The sequence below is a fragment of the Oncorhynchus tshawytscha genome, linkage group LG02, assembly GCF_018296145.1.
Source record: "Oncorhynchus tshawytscha isolate Ot180627B linkage group LG02, Otsh_v2.0, whole genome shotgun sequence".
In the NCBI taxonomy this organism is placed as follows: domain Eukaryota; kingdom Metazoa; phylum Chordata; class Actinopteri; order Salmoniformes; family Salmonidae; genus Oncorhynchus; species Oncorhynchus tshawytscha.
In genome coordinates this window covers 66,417,204-66,441,787 of record NC_056430.1, presented here as the reverse complement: position 1 = coordinate 66,441,787, position 24,584 = coordinate 66,417,204, and the positions used below count along the sequence as shown (strand labels likewise).

The following is a 24,584-nucleotide window of genomic DNA, read 5'->3' as shown; positions in this document are numbered from 1 at the left end:
ATCAGTTGAATAAAGAAAACTGACAAGGTCAAATGTATTTTATTTTAAATATAAAATCCCCATATCCAAAGTTTATAACATAGTTCACGACTTCAACGGTGGTTTGACAATATGGTGAATTGATTGTTTTCTACCCTTATATCCAGCCGATCAAAAACGTGCATAAAGGTACAAGGAAGTAAAAGACTGGTCCATGGAGTTGAGGGAAAAGGTGTCCAACGAAGCACCAAAACTACTGCTTATGTTCAATTTGTGCACTCACACAACGCAAAAACACAGCTAAGGCTTATACACCGCTCGTCATTTAACGTTTTGAAATGATGCAGCAACAAACAAAAATGTACGAAGAACTGAGAGACTTACTGAAAATCACCCCCTTTGGCATTTAAACAGAGACTAATAGTAGGATAGACACATATCAACTAGGACCCATTTCCAATGAACAAACAGCATATTGCCTTTGAAGAATAATCCTACATGTCCATAATCAGTGATAATCAGGTTCACAATGGGATATAGCTAGATATTGACATTATTACAATGTATACAAAGTGTCTGTAAGGAGTGTTGTCCAACACTTCCTATCTCGCCCGTTTATGAAGATAAATGAACATCAAAAACAGCTTGAGTTCCAGATGTCCCTCAAACCTAGTTAACCATAATACAGGTTCCAGCATGTCATCCATAGGTTGTAGTCATGTTTTCTGGGGTGTATTCATTAGTGCATACAGTAGCAAACTGTGGCAAAACATTTCAAAACAGAAAACATTTTGCAACAAAAACAAGAATTTCCTATTGGACAAATGCAGGTAGGTCCCGCCCCGTTTTGTCCCGTTTGCTTCCGTTTGGTTCCCAGTGAACACACCCCTGTAGAAGAGCTAGGCAGTCTACATAAAAAGGGTGAATGTGCTGGCAGTTTGTGGTTCATCTTGGCTTAATATCCTCAAGCTATGGATGCAGAGAGTAATCCGGTCGTGTGGAAAAATAGTCCACTGATCCTCCATTACTCAAAATAGTATCAACAGAAACATGAGAAACAACATACATCAAATCAAAACAAATAAAATCCCAATAAGGATCCAGGGGATTCAAGACAGACGGGGTGAATCTGACAATTGATGCAGTTGCGCAGAAAAAAAAGAAAAAAAAAGTGATTCAACTCAAGTTTAAAACAATTCACAAATACAAATTATTACCAAGTGCTAAAACAATAGTCAACTAAAAGGATCATGAGAGCCAAACAGACAGGGTTATGGGATACAGACCATCAGGAGTGAAAATGTTACCAATATGCATGACTTACTGCATATACACTCAATACAGTTTCTGATTACAACGTGATAACAAAGGCAGTCAAAGCATGATTACAATACCTTTCAAGTGATTCCCCCAGTTTCTTCACACCCCCCGAAACCACCAAGAATCACTAAAACTGTCTCACGGTGCATAATGACTTGGTAAAACCTCACATTATAGTGAGTCTTCATATGCCTGTGTTGTGTGTGTGTAGCTATATTTGTATGTCTTGAGTCAATACAAGACAATCCTCCATTGACATCTTCCTCCCACCTAGCTAAGCACCAAGAGTGACAGTTATAACAATGAAAATGAATGGGTCGGATCGACTGCTGCCACCAAATGCCATCAGTTCATCAGTCAGTCACGGAGCTTTTTGTCCTCTTGCCGTGCTTGGTCCCACCACCCCCGCCAGAGCTGCAGGCGATTGCGGTGCCATTGCAGGCGCCCTCCATGAGGGCCCGGTCAGCCTGGTCGTCGGCCCCGGCGTCGGGCAGCTCCTCTTGGATGTGGCGGAGGCGGGACATGGCGCGGTCGATGGTGGCCACGGAGACCAGGTTGAAGTCGTGCATGCTGACCAGGTGCAGCAGAAAGTTGCGGCAGAGGTTGCGGCGGGCGATGTAGGCGCCGCACTTCTCCACGAACTGCATGCTGGCCTGGTTCATCTGGTTGTCGGCTATGAAGCTAGATACGGACAGGAAACAGAACACAACGGGAGGAAATGAGGTTAGAATACTGATTTTACGAGAGAGAATGAGTCAGATTAAGAACAACTTTTTTAAATACATTATGCTATTTTATATCACGTTAGATGTAAACTCTCAAAGTGTCATGGCTTTATGTGGATTTCTAAATTACAGGAACATAAGGATGACTATTTTTATCCTTACTTAGACACCATTTATTGCACATGTTAAGAGGTAAACTCTTCAAGGTGATGTGGCTGTATGTGTATTTCTAAGTTATCTATTATAGTGCCGTAAGAGGCTAGTGATTAGAGATACATACCCACAGCTTTTAGGTACATACCCATGCTTCATGACGTGCAGGTTCCACAGCTTCATCACCTCCTTCTCGCCCTCGTTGACGTCTGTGAACTCATCCAATTGCTGTGGGTGGAACACTCATAGATTAGTCTACCAACACAACCAGAAAGTACGTTTTAGTATATGGAAGCAAAGCACAGCTGTAGTTCAAGCCGACACTCATTTCTGTTGGCTTCATATAGGGTGTAATCCTATCTTGAGATGCTCGAATTTCATACATTGATATCAATGGGACACTCATTTGACATGCATCTATCTAAAGTTAGGATATGGGCCATTCTGTATAAACATCAGGCAGTCATTGTTATGTTTTTAATTCTCTTCGACTCCATTGTACATCATCGCGGTCTGAGTAACAGTGTGAGCGGAGGGACTGACCGTGGCGGTCTTCTCTCTCAGCCACTCAGGGTCTCTCTCGTCCTCGCTGTCCACGTCCATCTCCTGGGGTCTGAGGGGCATGCAGCTGTCACTGTGGAAGTACAGGCGGTTGTGTCCGCTCACGTAGGTCCTCTGCTGCTCCAGCTCCCCATCCTCAGACTCCAGGAACTCTGACAGGCTGGGCTTCGTCCGCTTGGGCCTACAAGACAGGAGCAATGCACTAGGGGTCAGAGGCTGTGGTTAGGTTAGGTACACACCCGCAGGCAAGCTAGTGGACAAATAGTACACATTCTCTGCTAGCTATATGGCTATGATGGTACCATCCAAGTGAGGAAATATTAAATATGTCAGCCAATCAAAATGGCAGTTTTACTTTTTAAGCACACAGCAAATACAAAAATCATTTCACATGATTACCCAGGAGGCTGAACATAACCAAGTCTTTTTACTTCAGCGCTTTGATTCTGACATGCAATCCATGCTACTGGTTGACTGAGGGTGAGAAAGCCAGTGAGGTGAAAGTGGAGACAGGAGACGCCTTCTTTACCTGCACACCAGTACGTGTGTCACGGCAGTCCTCTTGACGGGGCCGTTGCGGCTGAAAGCGAAGCCGGGCTGGCTGTGGATGTCCTGGGGGTTGCCCACGTAGGAGCCGTCGTAGCACTCATTGATGGACACGTCTATCCTAGCACCTTTAGGGTGAGGCTGGAGACACACAGGGGGACATCAATTCAATTACAATAACTATCTCTCAAACTCTCAACCACTCAAATATTCAACATACAGTATGCCAGGTACTTGGTAGTAGATGGCTTTAAAATCTCCTTGCTTTTTAACAGTTTATTTTTATTTTTACCTGTATAGGGTTAATCAAAAGATCAAATTAGCATAAGTTAATAGTTAACATTTTTAAAACATTACAATACAGTGTGTTCCCTCAAGCCCATACTCCACTACCACATATCTAATACACAAAATCCATGTGTACGTGTGTGTATGTTATCATGTGTGTGTATATGCAAGTGTCTGTGCCTATGTTTGTGTTGCTTCACAGTCCCCGCTGTTCCATAAGGTGTATTTAAAAAAATATATATTTTACATTTTTTCTGATTCTACTGCTCGCATAAGTTACTTTGTGTGGAATAGAGTTCCATGTAGTCATGGCTCTATGTAGTACTGTGCGCATCCCATAGTCTGTTTTGGACTTGGGGACTGTGAAGAGACCTCTGGTGGCATAACTTGTGGGGTATGCATGGGTATGCTAGTCATTTAAACAGACAGCTCAGTGCTTTCAACATGTCAATATCTCTCACAAATACAAGCAGTGACGAAGTCGATCTCTCTTCCACTTTGAGCCAGGAGAGATTGACATGCACATTATTAATGTTTGCTCTCTGTGTACATCCAAGGGCCACCCGTGCTGCCCTGTCCTGAACCAATTGCAATTTTCCTAAGTCCCTCATTGTGGCACCTGACCACACGACTGAACAGTAGTCCAGGTGCGACAAAACTAGAGCCTGTAGGAACTGCCTTGCTGATAGTGCTGTTAAGAATGCAGAGCAGCGTTTTATTATGGACATTTATTATGGACTTCTACCTAACTTAGATACTGTTGTATCAATATGTTTTGACCATGACTGTTTACAATCCAGGGTTACTCCAAGCAGTTGTCACCTCAACCTGCTCAATTTCCAGATCATTTACAACAAGATTTAGTTGAGGTTTAGGGTTTAGTGAACAATTTGTCTCAAATACAATGCTATTCGTTTTTGAAATATTTAGAACTAACTTATTCCTTGCCACCCATTCTGAAACTAACCGCAGCTCTTTGTTAAGTGTTGCAGTCATTTCAGTCGCTGTAGTAACTGACATGTATAGTGTTGAGTCATCCGCATCCATAGACACACTGGCTGGCATGTCGTTAGTAAAGATTGAAAAATGTAATGGGGCCAGACAGCTGCCCTGGGGAATTCCTGATTCTACTTGGATTATGTTGGAGAGCCTTCCATTAAAGAACATCTCTGTGTTCTGTCAGACAGCTAACTCTTTATACACAATATAGCAGGGGGTGTAAAGCCATAACACAAGTTTTTCCAGCAGCAGACTATGATCGATAATGTCAAAAGCCAAACTGAAGTCGAACAAAATCTTTTAATCATCAGCCATTTGTATAAGTGCTGAGCTTGTTGAATGTCCTTCCATATAAGCGTGCTGAAATAGGAAAACGTTCAAACATAGGAATCCTGTACACACACACACACACACACACACACACACACACACACACACACACACACACAAAGCCCTAGTCTCTTACCACGTAATTGAAAATGAAGCGGCTGTGGGACTGTTTGAGGTGTTTCAGCAGGCTGTAAAGCTTCCTACAGTTCAAGGTGCACCAGGGACAGTGGAGGTCGTCTCTAGCCTCCGTCTGCTGCCGTGTGTTGTTGTTGTACAGGAACTGCCATGGGACAAAAAGATGGAAGTTCATTACTGGTTTATTAATAACTGAACCATTCTGAGTGATGCTCAAACAAGATTTTGTTTTACATTTAAGTATATTACGCTACTCTTCCCCTGTACTTAGAGGTGCATCATGATAATCATAACCAGGCGTGTGCTACACATTAGTGATGGATGAGGAGAGTTTCCCCCTTACTATGTAAAGTGATGTGAAACATTTCATATTGGTACATAAACAAACCTGGTAAAATATACGCAGTTTCTGCCTGGGTTCACACAGGATCTGTTCTCTTTTCATCTGGATATCTGTGCTAACTGAGGCCTTCACAGCTACAACAGGGAGGGGAGTGAGAAATGAAGGAGTCAGAGGTTATTAGATAGCACAAACCATTTTTCGGGACATTATTGTGCTAGTGATGCAGCTGCATGTCGGTCTGGTCAATTTTATTATAAAGTTAGTCATAGTATATTTATGGCTCTAGTATTGGTTAGATGGTGACCAAGGCTGCGTGTGTGCCTTGACTTGACTCAAAATGTGTGTACCCAAGGCCTGTCACACAGGCAGGCCAATTCTGACCCCCCACACTACCACTAATTGGCCTTTTGACCAATCACATCAGATCGGATTGGTCAAAACACCAGTGAATGAAAAAATTATCAGAATTGGGCTGCCTGTGTAAACCCAGCCTTAGATACACACATTTTGAATCGAGGCAAGAGAACAGTATACTGAAATTGGTGTGAGTGAATCTAATGGGAGGTTACAATGTGTTGTTCCTTTTGGGTAAAAGCCAAGTAAATTGCTAGTGAGTGTGTTGTGTCTCTTACCAAGGGGGGCAGATTTGAGTGTGCTGGGCCTGCTCTCCACTGGGCTGGAGCCGTCAGAGTTGCGTGTGGCCAGGGGCTTGGCCACAGGGGCTGTGGACTTGTCGCTGGCGTCACCTGTCCAGCGCAGAGTGAACTGCAGCGTGGGTCCCTGAGAGAACGTCTCGAACGGTGGCAGCCTCTGTGGGAGCAGAGCAGGAAACATTGTCTCAGTACCATCATACACACATTTCGATGTGGAGTGTCCTACTGATAGTATAGTTGTCGACCCCAACCCTGGTGCTGGAGAGCTACTGGTTGGACAAGCTGTTGTTTCAGCTCTGCACAACAACACCGGATTCAATTAATCAACTTCTTATCAAGACTGATTAGTGTAATTCAAATCAGGTGTTTTTAGTGCTGGCCTGAAACCAAAGCCTGCTAGGTTGGCACACACACATGCCATTGGCACACTCACCTTCCCATCCAGAATGGTTTCCCATGTGGCTCGTTTCTTGCTGACAGGGCAGTCCTCCATCCCTTGCATGGACACTTCATACTCCCCATCCAGCAGCTGCAATCTCCTGCACATGACAGAGGTCCCTTATTAACTAATGAGTAATGCATTTAGCAATGAGTGTGAACAGTTCTAGAATATATGTGGTCATGGTTTTAATTCAAAAATAGGGGTCAGAGTTTATAGCACTTTAAAAAGCCACTCACAAGCGGTTAAATATCCTTGAGGTCAAAGTGCAGCAGCAACTTGGTAATGACAGTTGCCACCTGGGGATAAATTACTACCATTTTGCCATATATGGTATGTTGTTTACCTGTTCTTGTCAAAGACGGTCATCTGTGCAACAAAGGTCTCTGTGGTCTCTCCATCTTCTCTGTGGGCGGAGCTTCTCTTCTTTCTGTTGGGCACCTCTGTCACATCTGAACATGTAAAGACACCAAACAAACAAAAACGAGACATTTGCCTCATGAAATTAATGCCACATCATCAAAACGGTCCCCATATTATATATATATAATAGTGAAGACATCAGAACTATGAAATAACACATATGGAATCATGTAGTAACCAGAGAAGTGTTAAACAAATCAAAAATATATTTTATATTCTTAAAAGTAGCCACCCGTTGCCTTGATGACATCTTTGCACTCTTGGCATTCTCTCAACTACCTTTGTGAGGTAGTGTCCCTACAACTAATCTGTTTTCTCTCCAAACAAACAGACATTTGATTTTAGTAAGTCATCCAACATCCCCGAGGGTGTTTTAGCAACTACTTGCCTATGTTCTCGTTGGCCTCGCCGTTCACAAGGCCGTTCATGTCCCTCCTCCCGGTGCGTAAGACCCTGAACAGGAGCGAGTAGGACTTGACCATGTGGCTGTTGCTGGGCTCAAACTCGTTACTGGACACCAGCAGGGAGGGCAGGGAGCCGGGCTTGGTTTGGTTGCTGCAGTCAGGATTCAAAGGCACTTGCTTTTTACCTGTAGGCACTTGCTTCACCGGGCAGCTGACATCCTATGGAAAACAACGTTAAAGGAGAAAAGTTAGGATTTAGCTAGGAGGTGAGATAGGAGTTCGGTTTATAAACAATTTCACGTGATTGAGACAATGTGAGAGAGAAACAAAGCATTGTTTTGACCTTTCGTTTTTTATGGCAGACTTTGACAAGTAGCACCTCTAGAGAGACCGAGCTCTGTTCGTTTTCTGAATTCTGAGATGGCTTTTCTGTGAGGGAGAAAGTGAGAGAACAAAAAAAAAAAACTTGTGTCTTATGTTTCACCCTTTTGTCTCTTCCATTTTTGTACAAATATCACACCAACACATTGGCATAAGGCATACAAATACATTGCATTTGAACATGGTGCAAACAGGAGAGTATTGATTGGGCATACCATCCTTATGGAAGAATCCAGTGAAGGTAAGCTGCAGGTGCGAGGACAAGCTAGAAGAAAAAGCAGTAATACACAATCAGAAAAGATGCAGAGCTGCTAACACTCTCAGGCACAAGTCACATATAAGGCTCCCCACCCTTCCCACTGTTTCTCTCCTACTTGCCAGTCTCAACCTCCGATTACTTTGTCTAAATAAAGTGAAAACACCTCAAATAAAAGACATTTAAAGAAAAGAAAACTATACGGCTCAAGGCTTTATAAGTTATGATAAGCATGCATCAACCATTAAAATGTGTAACACGTCTCATAATATGTTACGTCTCCTAACTCTTACCTGTGAGATTCCTGCTCTCCCTTCATCTTCTCAACTCTGAGCAGCATGTCATCCACCTTGAACGTTTTCCTGAGCACACAAGTTCAAGCACAGCACAAATTAGGACCTTAGAAGCGGCTTTAACTTTGATGAGATAAAAACAAAAAGTACAGTAGGGCCTCAAAGATATGAACATGTCGGGAATGGAGGTCCATAAAATGGCCGTCCGTAACTTTGAAATTATCTTGATAACCGCATCTACCTTTATAGAAAATATAGATAGCGTATTTACACGTGTAAGCAAGGTGTACGCTTGTGTGTAGCCCACATAAGTTTGGTTTTGCATTTAATACATGTCCCGGTTTGATATTGACCGTTTGGTTAACGTCCAGTCTGAAAGTTTGAGGTTCTTATCTTCGAGGTTCTACTTTATACCATCTCTGATTAATGTCTTACTACCATATAAAAATCATCTGATCCCTTTCAGATCAATCAGAGAACAATATGTTACCTTTTGGCATTTGTTCGAGTGTTTCTGTGGGTCATGAAGGTAAGAGTCCTGTGCAAGAATATAGGCTAAAATGGAAGCATTTGGAGGTTAATCATTAATACACCAGACATTGTGAAAATGAGAAATAAAATAAAATGACATGTATATATCTATTATTATATATACAGTGCCTTCAGAAAGTATTCACACCCCTTGACCTTTTCCACATTTTGTTGTGTTACAAAATGGGTTTAAAATAAATTAAATTTTTTGTCAACAATCTACACAAAATACTATAATGTCAGAGTGGAAGAAAAATAATAATAATCACATTTATGGAAAATAAAACACTAATATATTTTGAATAGATAGGTACTCAACCCCTTGAGTCAATACATGTTACAATCACAGCAATTATAACTATGAGTCTTTCTGGGTAAGTCTATTAGATTGGTTTTATTCTATTCAGTCTGGTATGAGAACGGTAGCCCCTATCTGTAAAAGCAGGGTGTCTGCAGAAAGTTCAGTATCTTGGCTTATTGACCTGTGTCTTAAAATCTTTGGTGTGGCTTACTACCATATATGGGCATACAAATGTATAAGGGCAGGCACGACCTAATTCCAAGATGGCTGCTACCTACATTGCAGTTAGCGTAAACAAAATAAACACGGAATACACATCAAAAAGCCGGGACTCCACAGATCATGGGGATGTCTTATTTGTCTGCCTGTTTTTTTTTGTCATTTTTTAAATATTTAAGAAGGCAAGTCAGTTAAGAACAAATTCTTAGGGGGCAGTTCTGTTCAGGGGCAGTACGACAGATTTTTACATTGTCAGCTCAGGGATTTGATCTAGCAACCTTTCGGTTACTAGCCCAACGCTCTAACCAATAGGCTACCTGCCACCCCTGTGACCTACTGTTTTTGATCACCAGCCCCAAGAGTAATAATGTTTATTTTTGTTATTGTCTGTTTCATATTAGTTCACTGTTTGCTGTTCTAAATTTCATCCTTGTAACTTTGGAGAGGCCACTAAACTCTCATGACCATTGTTTCTCACCTCTGCCCTTGTCTCCAAAGTGTTACTGTTTGCATTGTGTGTGTGTGCTTCACACCTATTTCGAGTCCCTGTACAGATAAAGACTTGTTGTTTTTACTTCACAGTAATGTCTTTTTGTAAATTTAGTCAACTGTGTGTCTTACAACAATATTTTCCTTTATTTTGTTTACCACAGAATGGAGGATGCAGATGATTTAGATGATGACGTTTGGGAACCACCCCTCCCCAGCAAGCGCCCCCCACTGCTATGTCAATCACCCCGTCTGATGGTTCTACATCCACTTTTCATAGACCTATTGAAAAAGAAAATAAGGGCTTGTGGCACCATTTGTCCCAACAGAAATGGTTTCCCCAAGACCAAGGTAAACGTCATGACAAAGACAGCAGAGAGGGGGGCCATACGTTGGAATAGGAGTAACAAGCTACTTTTTGTGAAATGGAAGGACACTAGAGAAGTAACCATGCTCACCACAAAGCATTCAATAACAACCATGTCTCAAGGAGGGTGAAAAGGGAAGAATGTCCCCATTCCTATTTCTGTGAAGGACTACAGTGCCAGCATGGGGGGTGTCGACCTATCTGATGCTCCGATAGGCTACTACCAGGTCCTCCACAAGACCAGGAAGTGGTATAAGATTTTTTAAAACCACTCTGTGGACATTGCTACAGTAAATGCTTTCATTCTCCACAAGCAGATGTCCAAAGCAAAAAAAGGTCAACCCCCTCTCTCCCAGTTGGCCTTCCAAGAGCAGCTGGTGTTGGAAATGGCTGAATTGGGGGCCCAAAGCAACCATCACAAGACCCCCCACGCAAACGTTCAGCTTATTTCTATTTTTGCACACGTGAAGGACACGTGTGTAACCAACTTTGTGTTTGATAAGACATGTTTATATATTTTTGAATGTATATCTGTTGCTTTTATATTGTTTTTGTAAACAGTTCATTTGTATGTGGGACCAATACATTGGATATGCCTAGGCTAAACATTCAGGCACTGTTGAGAGGTTTTAAAAACACTTGGATATCCCCTGTATGTCCCCCGACACCACCACAAAGTTTGAGAGAGGTTGGTGTTGTAGAAACTTAGTTTTTATAGTGAAAAATAACTTTTAGGCACATCCATGTGTTCCTGATGTGTTTCCAGTTTCCAGCTCTGGGCATCAATAATTATCTTATTGATGAAAGATGACTTTCAAAATATTTGTATTTTGTGTGTGCTTGATCTTGTGTATTCTGACCTATGTAACTCCTATCTTCTGATCATTTCCTCAATCTCCCAGATGTCTTCTTTCCAGATATAGCCATTTTTGTCATGTCAGTATCATGTAATTACACATGAATAGCAGTTCCTTTTGGGTATGTCTATATAGATGGAAATCAACATTTTGCCTTTACATCTAAGAGGTTCAACTCTGTAACTGTTTTAAAGTCCCCATTGGCCTCATGGTGAAATCCCTGAGCGGTTTCTTTACTCTCCGGCAACCGAGTTAGAAAGGACGTATATTTGTAGTGACAATGTATTGATACACCATCCAAAGTGTAATTAATAACTTCACTACGCCCAAAGGGATATTCAATGTCTGATATTTTCTTCATCTTCATCTACCGTTCGTTGCGAGGCATTGGAAAACCTTCCTGGTCTTTGTGGTTGAATATGTGCTTGAAATTCACTGCTCGACTGAGGGACCTTACAGATAAATGTATGCATAGGGTAGTCATTCAAAAATCACATTAAACACCACTGTTGCACACAGAGTTAATCCATGCAATTTATTATCTGACCTGTTAAGCAAAGTCTTAGTCTTGCCATAACAATGGGGTTGAATACTTATTGACTCAAGACATTTCAGTTTTTCGTTTTTATTTTTTTGTGAACATTTCTAAAAACATAATTCCACTTTGACATTTTGGGTTATTTTACGTAGACCAGTGACACACAATCTAAATGTAATCCAATTCAGACTGTAACAACAAAATAAGGAAAATTTCAAGGGGTGTGAATAGTTTCTGAAGGTTAGTTTAGTTTCTGTACATTATGTATATTATGGATGTAATATTTGCTTACTGCAATCAGGTTCCTTGTGCGGAGAAATCTGTAGATTTGAGTTGGCTCTGCAAATACAATAATCATAGCCTGCTCAATAATCTTATTTTTTATGATTTTAGTAAGAATTGAATAGAATTGTGGTATGAATGTATTCACAGAGCTGTATAGTATTGCAGAGCAGCACAGATATATATCCTATGCATGTTATGGTTCCAGGCCCACTTTCTAATCAAATTTAGTCAGAGATAGGCCTCGTATTAGTCTGTGTCATTGATATTAGTTGTGAGAAAAGTAGATAACAGTAACAAAATCTAAATGATACGCTATTGATTATTTTCAAAGGTTTCCACCTGGCTTAAAATCGTTACTTCCTGGTATAAATAAAAAGTCATGCAACTCACTTTCAAAGGCCTGTAGAAACAACTCATGGTCTGCTTGAATCTGCTCCATCTTCGGCTTCTTCACCGTGGTCATTACAGTTGTCGAGGCCGGGTAGACGGCGCCGTTCGCTTTACAACTGGTCCCACTCATGACTTTACCTGAATGCTGTAGATGGTGCATCCATGCAGATGAAACAAACATTATTATGGTCCTTTTCAAAACAAAGGAAACATAATCATATCAGCTAACGTTAGTTGAGTTAGCAAGCTAGCTAACCTACTTTACTATTGGCTTTGTATAACATTATATTTTTCCATTTCAACATCCCAAAAGACTATGAAAGATCATAGCTAACTACACACATACATATTTTTGTAAGAAATATAGAGATAAACACATTAGCTAGCTACCGTAATTTGTCTCAAATTCCAGCATCTGGATTTTTGTTAGCTAGTTAGCCAGCAAGGCTAACTAGCTAACATAAACAAATGGTCAAAATGTCCTAAATTATAACTAGATGGCTAGTAAACGTGTGGGAGTGTTATTCGAAACGGGTAAAACACAAAAATATACTTTGCTATCTGACTGTACAACACTGAAGCTAACCCTGTGAGCATTAGATTAGCTATCCAGCTAGAGACTCACCAACACAGGTAACCCATGAAATGAGCAAGGAAGCAAGCTGCTGCTAGCTAAACTAGCATACTGGGTTAACGAGAAGAAATCCCAAATGTTGCGGTCTAGTATTCCCTCCAACGATTCACACAAAGTCGACTAGTAAAGTACATCCATCATATTTACATAAAAATAATAGATTATGTTATTGAATATATGAAAAACATTAAAACTTCAGATGAGCTACACGTTATGCTAAAATCGTGTAGTCTTTACTGGACATCTAGAAATACTTCTCATCCAATAGAAATTCGAATATGGAATTTGAGACTTGTGATTGGGCAGACGCAACTGTAAGTGACACCGTCAAGTTCGGTGGAAGAGGCAAATTGCCGCTCGCTTTCTCTTGCTTTTCAACGATTTTGCGGGAAATCTTTCCACCAACCGGGCACGATTCGTGAAGCTTGTTTACTTTTCTCCCTAGCCGTTTGCATATTTCTGGTGCCAATTATAAATCAATACACATGTTGCAGAAACAGTTGTTGCCAAATATTCTCAGTTCTGAACTTATGCAAACCAGAAAACTGATGAAATAGGAAATGTACTGTCTATGTTATATAGTTTTATGGTGAATGTAAATGCAGACCATTACATCTGATTATAATGCATGGTCTAATAATAAAGACCAATGCCGAGTTTTTCGCTTGTCAAACGGTAATTTATTGTAAATTCACATGTTTTTGCACGGACCCAGTTGAAGCACGGAACCGGAAGTACAGCAATCACAACTTCCACACGTGTGAAAAATGCTTTTGGGCTAATTTAGTTATTATTAAACTATTCTTGTTTTTACGGAATACTTTAATAACATTTACAACAGAAGGCAGTCAAAATTAAAGCACCAAGTAAGTGACGATGGCTGAGATAGTCCAACAGCGGATCGAGAATCGAATCCCAGAGTTGGAACAGTTGGAGAGAGTGGGACTGTTCAGCAAAAAAGAAGTCAAGTAAGATGAAAAACACTCTAGCTTAGCTAACTAGCAATGTTGGCAAAAATCTTTGAAGTTGTATTAAATCCGATTAATTTTCCAATTACAGATCCATGCTAAAAAGGGCGACAGCTTTAGAATACAAACTGCATCGATTGATCATAACCAAAGTTGACTTCATTGCATACATTCAGGTGAGTGCCAAATACCAGTGAATACAGCTTGAAAATGTGAGTATGGGCAATCAAAAACAATAACAATTTATTAATCTGTTTTATTTCTTTCAGTATGAAATCAATGTATTAGAGCTGATAAAGAAGAGAAGATCAGTAAGTTTTGAATCTCATATGAACTATTATATACATGATTTGGATTGGATTTGTTTCATTGGTTCATTTCATTTTGTAGGCTACACATTTGCAGCTACAAGTTGAATTGTGGTATAGGCCTACAAATAAAGAGAATAACAATTAGGTAGATTAACAAAACAATGAAAGTGATGTTGATGAAGCCTGCTTCGGAGAGTTCCGCCGTGTGCCAGCTCATGGCAGACTGGTGCTTCTGGCAACCCATTGGTGTGATGGTGATGCATTTAATTTGGCTTGCTGGCCATAATGTTGTCCTCAGCCTATCTGTAGCCTTCCTGTGATGGAGTTGGCTTGGTGGCCCAGATGTCGTCCTCAGCTCAACCTCTCTGTAGCCTGGACGTGTGCACCCACTTGGGTGATGTCTCTGCACTTATTACTATGGCACAAAAAAGCTCACCACACATCAATCCAGAGCAGTAGTCATCCTCACTACGAACACTCTACCATTTCCACAATGCAGTCAGGTCTTATAAGGAAGAGCTTAATATAAGCCTAGTTGTCTGTTTCTGAGGTCGGACAGGCAATGTTCCACTTTTTAATTTAAATAGAAGCCGGTGCTGAGTCTGATGTGGGTAGAAACAACCAGATATATATCCAATCAACACTCAATGACTTATCAAAAAAATATATATAAAAAAATAAAATCCAAAATATACAGAGCTCTCTGTTTGGCTGCCTTACAGCGCCATGGCAACGACAGAATCCACTAATAATAATATCCACTTTCGGTATCATGCTATAGTTTACAACCAATGAAATCCTGCAAATCCACTTGAAGTTCTATGGAAATATTTCATATCTGTATCAGGAGTTCATATTTGTTCCTCATCATGTTTCATTTTTAGCGCATCGGCTATCAGTTCAAAAGAGAGGAGATAGAGTATTCCATCATCTCGAGGATCAACAGCATTTTCAGAAGGGCCACAACTAAATGGAAGGTACTGTACAAGCCCTATATGACCTAGCTATTAGCTACGGGATGTTGAATATATCAAACAGCGCTATGCAGAAGACACCAAAGAAGTCAATGGACAGACACATTAGATCTCCTCTTTTTGCAGGATGATGTGCAGTTGTGGCTCTCTCACATTGCTTTCTGTAAGAAATGGGTAAGTTTAAGTTATCTTTGGTTCTTTACTGGTATACATTGAATAAATGTTGTGTTCTGGTGCTGAAACGGTTATTTTTGTTATCTCCTCAAATAGAACACAAAGGTTCAACTCAGCAAGGTGTTCTCCTCCATGCTTGCCATTCATCCTGAGAAACCAGGTAGATTTATCATCATTATACTATGGTGACATACCACGTCAATGGCATATGTCCTTGTAATATACACTGAGTGTACAAAACATAAGGAACACATTGTTGCACCCCCCTTTGCCCTCACAACGGCCTCAATTCGTCGGGGCATGGGCTTTACAAGGTGTCAAAAGTGTTCCACAGGGATGCTGGCCCATGTTGACTTGTTTCAAGTTGGTTGGATATCCTTTGGGTGGTGGACCATTCTTGATACACACAGGAAACTGTTGGGCGTAGAAAACCCCAGCAGTGGTGCAGTTCTTGACACACTCAAACCAGTGCGCCTGGCACCTACTACCATACCCCGTTCAAAGGCGCTTAAATCGTTTGTCTTGCCCATTCACCCTCTGAATGGCACAAATGCACAATCCATGTCTCAATTGTCTCCAGGCTTAAAAATCCTTCTTTAACCTGTCTCCTCCACTTCATCTACACCGATTTTGAAGTGGATTTAACAGGTGACATCAGTAAGGGATCATAGCTTTCACCTGGCCAGTCTGTCATGGAAAGAGCAGGTATTCCTAATGTTTTGTACGCTTAGTGTATAATAGTAAGCCATTTAGCATATGCATTTATCCAAAGCGATTTAGTTATGCGTGCATACATTTTACATATGGGTACTCCTGGGAATCAAACCCACTACTCTGGCATTACAAGCGCCGTGCTCTACCAACTGAGCTGCAAAGGACCACTATCTACACTACACAGGGTCCTATCATTGCCCCAGTTGTTTGAGTGGATGGCAGCCTTGTCAGCAGAATCATTGATGGCCTCTCCTTTCTCTAGCCCTCTGGATCATGGCTGCCAAGAGCGAGCTGGAGGACAGAAACTTGTCAGAGAGCGCCAGACAACTGTTCCTGCGTGCCCTGCGCTTCCACCCGGAAAGCAAGAAGGTCTACCAAGAGGTACAGAGTGGCATTTGATTTTCAATTAATTGAAGAATTACCATATTTGGCTCGAAGCTGAGATGCTATGGAAATCTAAGTGCTGTGGTAGCAAACATGAATGCTCACAAAAGCCTAAATGTAGCAGGACCACTTAAAACCCCCAGGATGATTGATACCCGTGTCTCTATCTGAACAGTACTTCCGTATGGAGCTGTTGCACGCTGAGAAACTGAGGAAGCAACAGAAGGAGCTGGAGCAGGCTGAGATGGACGTGGTGAGTACTCACACACACACACATTTGAGTTTCTTCTTTTGTACTGGGTCACTGATTGTCCTCTTCACTCTACAGGGAGAGTACGAGTTCTCCCCTGAGATCATGAGTGGCAAACTGGCCGAGTTGGTGTACAGAGATGCTACTGGGAAAATCCAAGGTGAGCTGTATTCCATCGCATTGTATTTGTTCTATGCCATTTGTATTGCCTAACAGTCATCTCATATGTCTACTTTGGTTATTAAGAGAGTAGAGACAGTGTTTTGGAGATGTTAATGGTTTTCTCTGTGCTGTCCACAGGAGCCGATTTCATCCTGTCTCTTTTGACCATCGCCGCCATCTTTGACTTCACTAAAGAACTACAGGACACCATTATACAAGAGTACGGCTACATTTTGGGTTGCTGATCTCTGTATTCATTTTTCAACATGACACAACACACACTGACCATGCTGAATGTCCTGTCCCCAGCCTGCAGAGCAAATACACAGACGACTCACTGACGTGGGACTTCATGGCCAAGCGGGAGCTGGAGGCAACGGTGGGGGAGGAGCTTCAGACAGCCAAGGGGCGGGCCTCTGACATCGCCAGGAGAGAGGAGCGCTGCTGCCAGGTCTACGAGGAGGGCCTGAAAAGCCTCAACACAGGTACGTGCACACAACAAACAGAAAGGCACACATCAACACCGGTACATACACACAACCAACAGAAATACACACAACCAACAGAAATGCACACATCAACACCGGTACGTACACACAACCAACAGAAATGCATACCTCAACACAGGTACGTACACACAACCAACAGAAATGCACACATCAACACCGGTACGTACACACAACCAACAGAAATGCACACATCAACACAGGTACGTACACACAACCAACAGAAATGCACACACCAACACAGGTACGTACACACAACCAACAGAAATGCACACATCAACACAGGTACGTACACACAACCAACAGAAATGCACACACCAACACAGGTACGTACACACAACCAACAGAAATGCACACACCAACACAGGTACGTACACACAACCAACAGAAATGCACACACCAACACAGGTACGTACACACGACCAACAGAAATGCACACATCAACACAGGTACGTACACACAACCAACAGAAATGCACACACCAACACAGGTACGTACACACAACCAACAGAAATGCACACACCAACACAGGTTAGACAGAAACGCAACACATTACAAGCACACGGGTAAGACACAACACGAAACTTAACACAGGTAGACATAACATAATGCAAATAAAGACCTCAACACAGATAGACACAATACAATAAGTACACAACTCGACAGAAGTGACGTGTTGGATGAAGTGTAACGGAGGAGGTTCGAGGACCACGTTCGTGATGGGTAACCTTGCCTGAGACCTGAAAAGTTACATTTGCTTCCAAAACCTAGGCGGGCTAATGCCGTCATCTGGGGTCCAGGTGACACTGCTTCAAATCATGTTGGTCACAAACAACTAGGGATGGGCATTTTACTCTCTTTTTTTGTTTTTTACTGTTCGAGTACTCGCATTAGTTTTTTTTCCTGGTACTCGAGTATTCAAATAAAAAAATATATTTTTAGAACAAGGCCTGCACTGGATTTTTTGGGGGCATTTGTCTGTATGCCAACAGTGCGCAACAATGCCTAATTTATCATACAGATAAATCCTAATTGTTAATTGCCCCAGATATATTCAGTCAAAAAACAAGTGCCATTTAAGATGTTGAAACCGTAATATCAACTGGTTATATTATATTGTGGAACACAATGTTTAAAAAGGCAGTAACCTTAGTGGTGGCGCTTGCTTGTAGAAGCCCTCTGTTAGGAATCAAAAGGACTACGTAAAGATGGGTTAAGTAAATAAAATCAACTGAAATTGCCCCATATCTATTCAGTCAATAAAAAAAACAAGCCATTTGAGAATCATTAATTGAAACAGTAATGAGCTGTGTTAACTGCTCGGCTCTGGTGGGATCTCAGCGGTGCTTTTCAGTGACAGTAGATGCGGTGCAAGATTGCTGCTGCTTGTCCCCTTCCGAGAAAGTTTCTTTGCGCTTGATAAGCATGATTTCTCATGGTGACAGTTGTGCTATGACAGGAGAGCTTGATATTTGCATTGCAAACTATGCAATATACTTCCAACCCTTACTGCGTTTGGCCACCATGCTGATGGTGCCCATTTCACTCTGTGCCTGAACCCCCTCCCCCCAGCCAATCAGAAGCACTTGCCATCAAATATTTGCCATTTATATTTTAAAATCTTAAATAAAGAAGTTGTAATGTGATAGTTAAACCTGTTCTCTCAATATAACACATTTTAATATTGAGAAGTTCTGAAATAAATGAGAAATAGTTTTACCGTATTTGAAGAAGAAAAAATCTGGTTGAACATCATGTTTTGATGTCTGTTTGTGTACTCGATTACTCATGCCCATCTCTACAAACACCATGATTGTTTTCCCTCTGTAAATGATGAGTAGGTCTGTGGCAGTCATTAAATTTTGTCAGACGGTAACTGTCATGCCAACTGACGGTTAATTAACAAACCCGGTTAGCATCTCCAGGCCTCCGCCTTTGGAACAAATTCCAACTAATATACACCATCACAAATCCATAATTTATTTTAGGCAGGTGTAAAGAAACATGATATGAAGAAAATGTATTTCATAATAGTATATTATCAGCTGAATAATATAGTAGCACTGGTATCCTCTGCTTGTTGTGGCAACCAGTAAAACTCTGCTTTCACACTAGATTGCATATAGAGATGTCTGGGCTTTTAAGAAAACTTTCACTCCACGCATCAACCACTGTTTGAGGAGCATCCTCTCGCTGCGTGACGGGTCGTCTTCCTCTCAAACTGTATGCCATGGTGTCTCCAAACCTGTTTCCTGCCGCTACCCAGTGCTTAATTTGGGAAACCAAGTGAAATCTATTCAGGAACATCAAAAGTCACGTTTTCACAACAAAACATATTTCATTAAACTGCCGACGGCTCCTCTCTCTGCTCGCTGGAGAAAGGAATGAGGGAGAGAGGAGGAAATGGAAACGCACGGTGGTGAAATATTCTGTAGCTAAAGGTAATATGTCAGCCTATTAATTATAAAATATATTTTTAAAATGCCATATTATTAGGTTATTCAAAATCCTAATAATATCAAATACAAATTCACTATAATTGTAGGCCGCCCTGCACAATCAACGAAGCAACACACGGCCTGGGCCAGTGTTTCCCAACCCTGGTCCTCCAGTACTCATTTGTATTGTAAAACTGGACAAGCACACCTGATTCAGCTTGTCAGCCTATCATCAAGCCCTCAATGTGTTGAATATGGTGTGCTTGTCCATGTGTACTGTTGGGGTTACACAAGGACCAGGCTTGGGGAACACCGTCCTAGGCCTATACGTTCTCTCCCAGACTGATGGAGAGAACGTTTTAGAGCATAGCATAAGGTAACCAGTCCATCCAGTATGCATAATACTGCAGTCCACACTCAAAATGGATTACTAGAGTTTGTAGCCTACACCAATTATGTACTAAGTACATCTTAAAATCAGTTTTAAAAAAACATGTTTTTCTGCTGTGCTTAATATGCAGTATTGTATAACTGCAATCCATTTTTTTTCAGCCTTGGGCTCATATATAGGTCTATGCATATGGCTGTTCTACATGCGACGTCTTAAATGTTTGCATGAATCATCACCTTAGAAAGCGCTGTCCCTTTTCGTTGTTTGGCTTTGAAACAAGATCCACAACGACCATGTTTTCCACTGTTTCAATCTGCTGTTGAACTTCTTCAAATTGATCGATCATAGTGAGGTCAAACATTGTAGCCTACATTTGCATTCATGTCAGAGTGATTAGAGGGACAATAAAGCACTGAGTAGCAGGCCGTTAGCCTTCTGACATCGTTAGCGATTTGGGTACTAACAACGCATCAGTGCCTTTTTCATGTACAGAGAGCATAGGAGGAGAGTACCGTGACTCAACTTTCATGTAGAATTTGACTGCGGTCATGACTCATGACTGCCAGTCACGGCAACAACTCTAGTGATGGGTGGTCTCTCTGCTGTGTTCCAGAGGCCATGTGGGCGTGCTACGTGTCCTTCTGCCTGGAGAGGTTCAAGAGGAAAACCAACGTCCAGGAGCTGAAGGAGAAGGTTAGCATTTCAAACCGTGACTATAATTGCCGATGAGCACTTTTTTAGGGAAGAATATTGATAGATTGATGATCTAGTGTATTAGTGAAATTAGTGTAGGTTTTTCTAAGACTGAAATCTGGCCTGTGTGTGTGTGTTGGCATCCCTCAGAGGCAGGAGAGGCTGCTGGCAGTGCTTCAGCGTGCCCACGACTCCTCACTGCTGAAGGAGGACTTCTACAAGAACTGGGTAAGAAGATGTCTTATGGCAAGAGTAAATCTAGGACAGCAAGTGTATAAACATAGGCTTTCTAACGTACAAACATACAGCATAGCAACCAATAGGATACATGAGGTTCACAACATGTAACGGTTTCCTGTGCGTGTGTCCCTCCATCGGTCTGTTCAGCTGCAGGTCTTACTCTCATCAGGAGACTCGGAGCAGACCGCTGCGGTTGCCATGGCAGCCACCCAGCGCTACAGACAATCTGTGGACGTGTGGTGCCTGGCCCTGCAGACGATGGTGCATCTGGGGAGTGGCGCCACAGGCAAGCTATTCCAGGATGCCCTGAAACACGTGAATCCCAAGGTACACACACACACACGGTCACTAAGGGCTGCTGTGAAAGTGGGGCAGCTCCAACTCTGTCCCAGATAATTTCCTACAGCATATTAACTTCATCAAATGACTGCTATTCCCTGCTAGAAACCAGTTCCAATATGACTGGAAGGGCTCAATTCAATCAAACCCCCCAGTGCAGTATTTACGTGGTAGTTCCTTTTCCCGTGGTCAAATCACATGACAGGCAATCTGACAGAATGGCTTCAGGTACTGTTAAACCCCATTACTAATACCGGGTAGACTTTCCTTACAGGTAAATTCTTCAGGTACTGTAAAAACCTATAACTAATACTAGGTACCAGGACTTTGTTGATTTCACGTTCGTAGACGTTGAACTGACATCTGTGCCCAGTGGGTAGTATGTAGTAGAGCTGGGATGATAAACCGATCAATTATCGACACCGACCATACCGATCACTTTTCGTCATGCTAAGTAGCCTATACTAGAGAAATGAAAAGGTTTGCTAATATGGGTGATTGATTGTAGCCATCAATTGCCCCATAAACAAACTAGTAGTAGTAGTTTAAAACAACTGGTCCACATTGTTATTAACATATCCTTTTATTTATTGTTATTGCATCAATTCGGGCAATTTATTGCAATATGGATCTTGTAGCTAGTCTATCAATGTTATGACGGGTGTTGTGCAATATAAGGGGCGGCTAACGAGAAGGGGCTGACTGTGAGGGGGCGTATGGTCACCTTCCAATTCGTTATTTAATTATGTAGTCACAAAGACATATTTGATCTGGGAATGTGAGTTGCGAAATAACATAGTAAAATGTAAAAAAACATTTTGACTAAGGTTTATGAGAAAGGGAGTATGTTACAAAAATGTTTGGGGCGGCAGAGTAGCCTAGTGGTTAGAGCGTTGGACTAGTAACCAGAAGATTGCAAGTTCAAATCCCCGAACTAACAAGGTACAAATCTGTTGTTCTGCTCCTGAACAGGCAGTTAACCCACTGTTCCTAGGCCGTCATTGAAAATAAGAATTTGTTCTTAACTAACTTGCCTAGTTAAATAAAGGTACAATTTTTAAAAATCTGAGTGTACTTACCGGTAACAATTTTCCAGCCCAGCAACCCATGAAAATATTCTATATGTAAAAGAAGCATCTTACTTGATGTTAACCACCCTGTTCTTGTCTGTTGACAGTTGAGTTTGCCCCTGTGGCAGCTGCAGGTGGAGTGGAGCATGACATCACAGAGCCCAGAGGAAACTGAGGCCCTGTTTCAGGTACAGAACCAAGCCCAACCTCTCAAATTACATTAGTTTATCACATTTTAATACAATACCAGTTTACACTTGTGATAATTCAAAGCTCTGTCCAGACAGTGATTTGACCAAGCTTTTTCTGGTTCAATGTCATTCTTAGCCTCCATTGTGTCATAGTGCTAAAGCAGTAGTGCCTCATAGGCTGTGTTTACATAGGCAACCCAATTCTGATCTTTTGACCAATCACATCAGATCTTTTTCAGAGCTGATCTGATTGGTCAAAAGACCAATATGTGTAAACACAGCCATATTTCCCTACATACAATGTCTGGTTGGATGAGAATTAGTTGTAACAGTTCGTTTCTCCTCTGCTCTCAGAGAGGTCTGCTGTCTGTGGTGCCTGCCGTTTCCATGGAGATAAAGGAGAAGTACCTTGACTGGTCCTACAGGGCCGGAGGCTACAAGAAAGCCAGGAAGACCTTCACAAGGTACTGAATATGAATAGTACTATTAGATTATTCATTTCCCACCAGTTCTGCATTGTGAAGGCAATCATTACAATGATTATTCTAATTCACAGTAGTTATTTTGTACAACAAGGCATCCTCGTTTAGATGACTTATTAATACGCATTTAAGTTCAGCATTTTGTAGAAGGAAAAACAAAGCTGTACCTTTTTCTTATTTTCCAGTTTGCATGAGAGCCGGCCCTTCTCCAAGGCCTTTTTCACCAGAATGATCCAGATGGAGAAAAATCAAGTGAGTTGAGTCACAATGGATGGGGAAACAAGAACACATGTCCATGCTCTAACAAATGTATGTTGCAACCAACCAAAGCATAGTCTCAAACTAGCTTGTTGTTCCAATATTGCCACATATTGTTGTGGCTTTATGTACAAAATGTTGTATCGAGGGATTACCTATTCACTACTGTTAGGATTTTGTTCTCAGATCTGTTTGTCCTGTATAGCCAACTCCTATGGTCGTTGTCAAGGCTGGTGTACTAACTGGAATGGTGTGACTGTTCTTTTAGGAGACTCCCAAGATGAGCAACCTGAGGGACTTCTATGAGAGAGCCCTGAGGGAATTTGGCTCCACAGATGATGGTGAGATTCTGAAAAGCGCATTCAAAGCAGCCCATTTCAAATAAGTCCCACAGGGATCATTGCATGTCAGTTGCTACACTAACAACTAAAAGACTTCCAGTAGGCCAGTAGAAGAATGAACAAGACACACATGGTTGGAACTACAGGGTTTGCAGGCTTTTATTCCAGCCCAACATTAACACACCTGATTCAACAGCAACTTTGATTAGCTGATTGAGGTGTTTTAGTATGGCATGCATATAAACCTTTACTTCCATGTAGTTTTCTGGGATAAAGTAAGTTGAGATGGTCACTCAGGACTGTATATGGCTTTTTCCCTCCAGATCTGTGGCTGGAGTACATCCGAGAGGAGCTTGGGCCCAGCGGCCAGCCAGAAAACTGTGGGATGATCCACTGGAGAGCCATGAAGATGCTGGAGGGGGAGAGTGTGGAGAGATTCCTTGCCCAGTACACCCTGCTGCAGACTGGACACATCTAGAACACCCCCCGCTGGTCCAACAGTGTTGTAGGAAACTGCTTACTGCAGTTCGGATGAGTAGGTAGAAGTTGATCTAACCACTGATACAGAATCAGATATATTTGATCAACCTAATGGTTAAGGTTAGGGTAGATCTGTGGTTAAGGGCAACTACATAGAGACAGGGTTAACAAGCTGTTCTGTTTTTATATGACAAGTTAAATTTGTACTTTACATTTCCTTGCATTTTGTATACGACGTGGTGTTTCATGCAAGTTTACAACTTGAATCATTTCATTTTGAAGATAGTTATGTTAATGTACACATCAGTAAGAATGACATTATGTATTTACAAAACATTAACTTTGTCACTGTTAACTTGAAATAAAACCATGAATAGTC

General features: G+C 41.6%; 2 protein-coding genes across 3 annotated transcripts; one reads left to right on the top strand and one right to left on the bottom strand.

Annotated features, from left to right (window-relative positions):
• Positions 1-23: 23 nt before the first annotated feature.
• On the bottom strand, positions 24-13,093 carry suz12b (SUZ12 polycomb repressive complex 2 subunit b). Of its 2 annotated transcripts, XM_042303215.1 has the most exons (17): positions 12,831-13,093; positions 12,206-12,350; positions 11,823-11,869; positions 8,719-8,783; positions 8,229-8,297; positions 7,895-7,944; positions 7,642-7,727; positions 7,283-7,517; positions 6,818-6,923; positions 6,466-6,571; positions 6,012-6,189; positions 5,425-5,513; positions 5,038-5,181; positions 3,268-3,425; positions 2,721-2,919; positions 2,305-2,405; positions 24-1,980 (listed from the first exon to the last, which is right to left on the bottom strand). In XM_042303215.1, the coding sequence occupies exons 2-17, from the start codon at positions 12,333-12,335 to the stop codon at positions 1,653-1,655; spliced, it is 2,091 nt and encodes a 696-aa protein (XP_042159149.1). In that variant the 5' UTR covers positions 12,336-12,350; positions 12,831-13,093; the 3' UTR covers positions 24-1,652. The 2 variants fall into 2 exon arrangements, with proteins under 2 accessions (XP_042159149.1, XP_042159145.1); XM_042303211.1 differs by lacking the exon at positions 12,831-13,093 and having other exon boundaries at positions 2,326-2,405; positions 12,206-12,380.
• Positions 13,094-13,544: 451 nt separating this feature from the next.
• utp6 (UTP6 small subunit processome component) lies at positions 13,545-24,584 on the top strand. The gene is made up of 19 exons (XM_024385158.2): positions 13,545-13,807; positions 13,899-13,983; positions 14,077-14,118; positions 15,003-15,095; positions 15,219-15,266; positions 15,363-15,426; positions 16,243-16,361; positions 16,540-16,617; positions 16,693-16,774; positions 16,915-16,996; positions 17,086-17,261; positions 20,725-20,804; positions 20,955-21,032; positions 21,192-21,371; positions 22,561-22,641; positions 22,999-23,108; positions 23,312-23,378; positions 23,653-23,725; positions 24,049-24,584. Exons 1-19 carry the CDS (start codon positions 13,716-13,718, stop codon positions 24,201-24,203), a joined length of 1,785 nt encoding a protein of 594 aa, XP_024240926.2. The 5' UTR covers positions 13,545-13,715; the 3' UTR covers positions 24,204-24,584.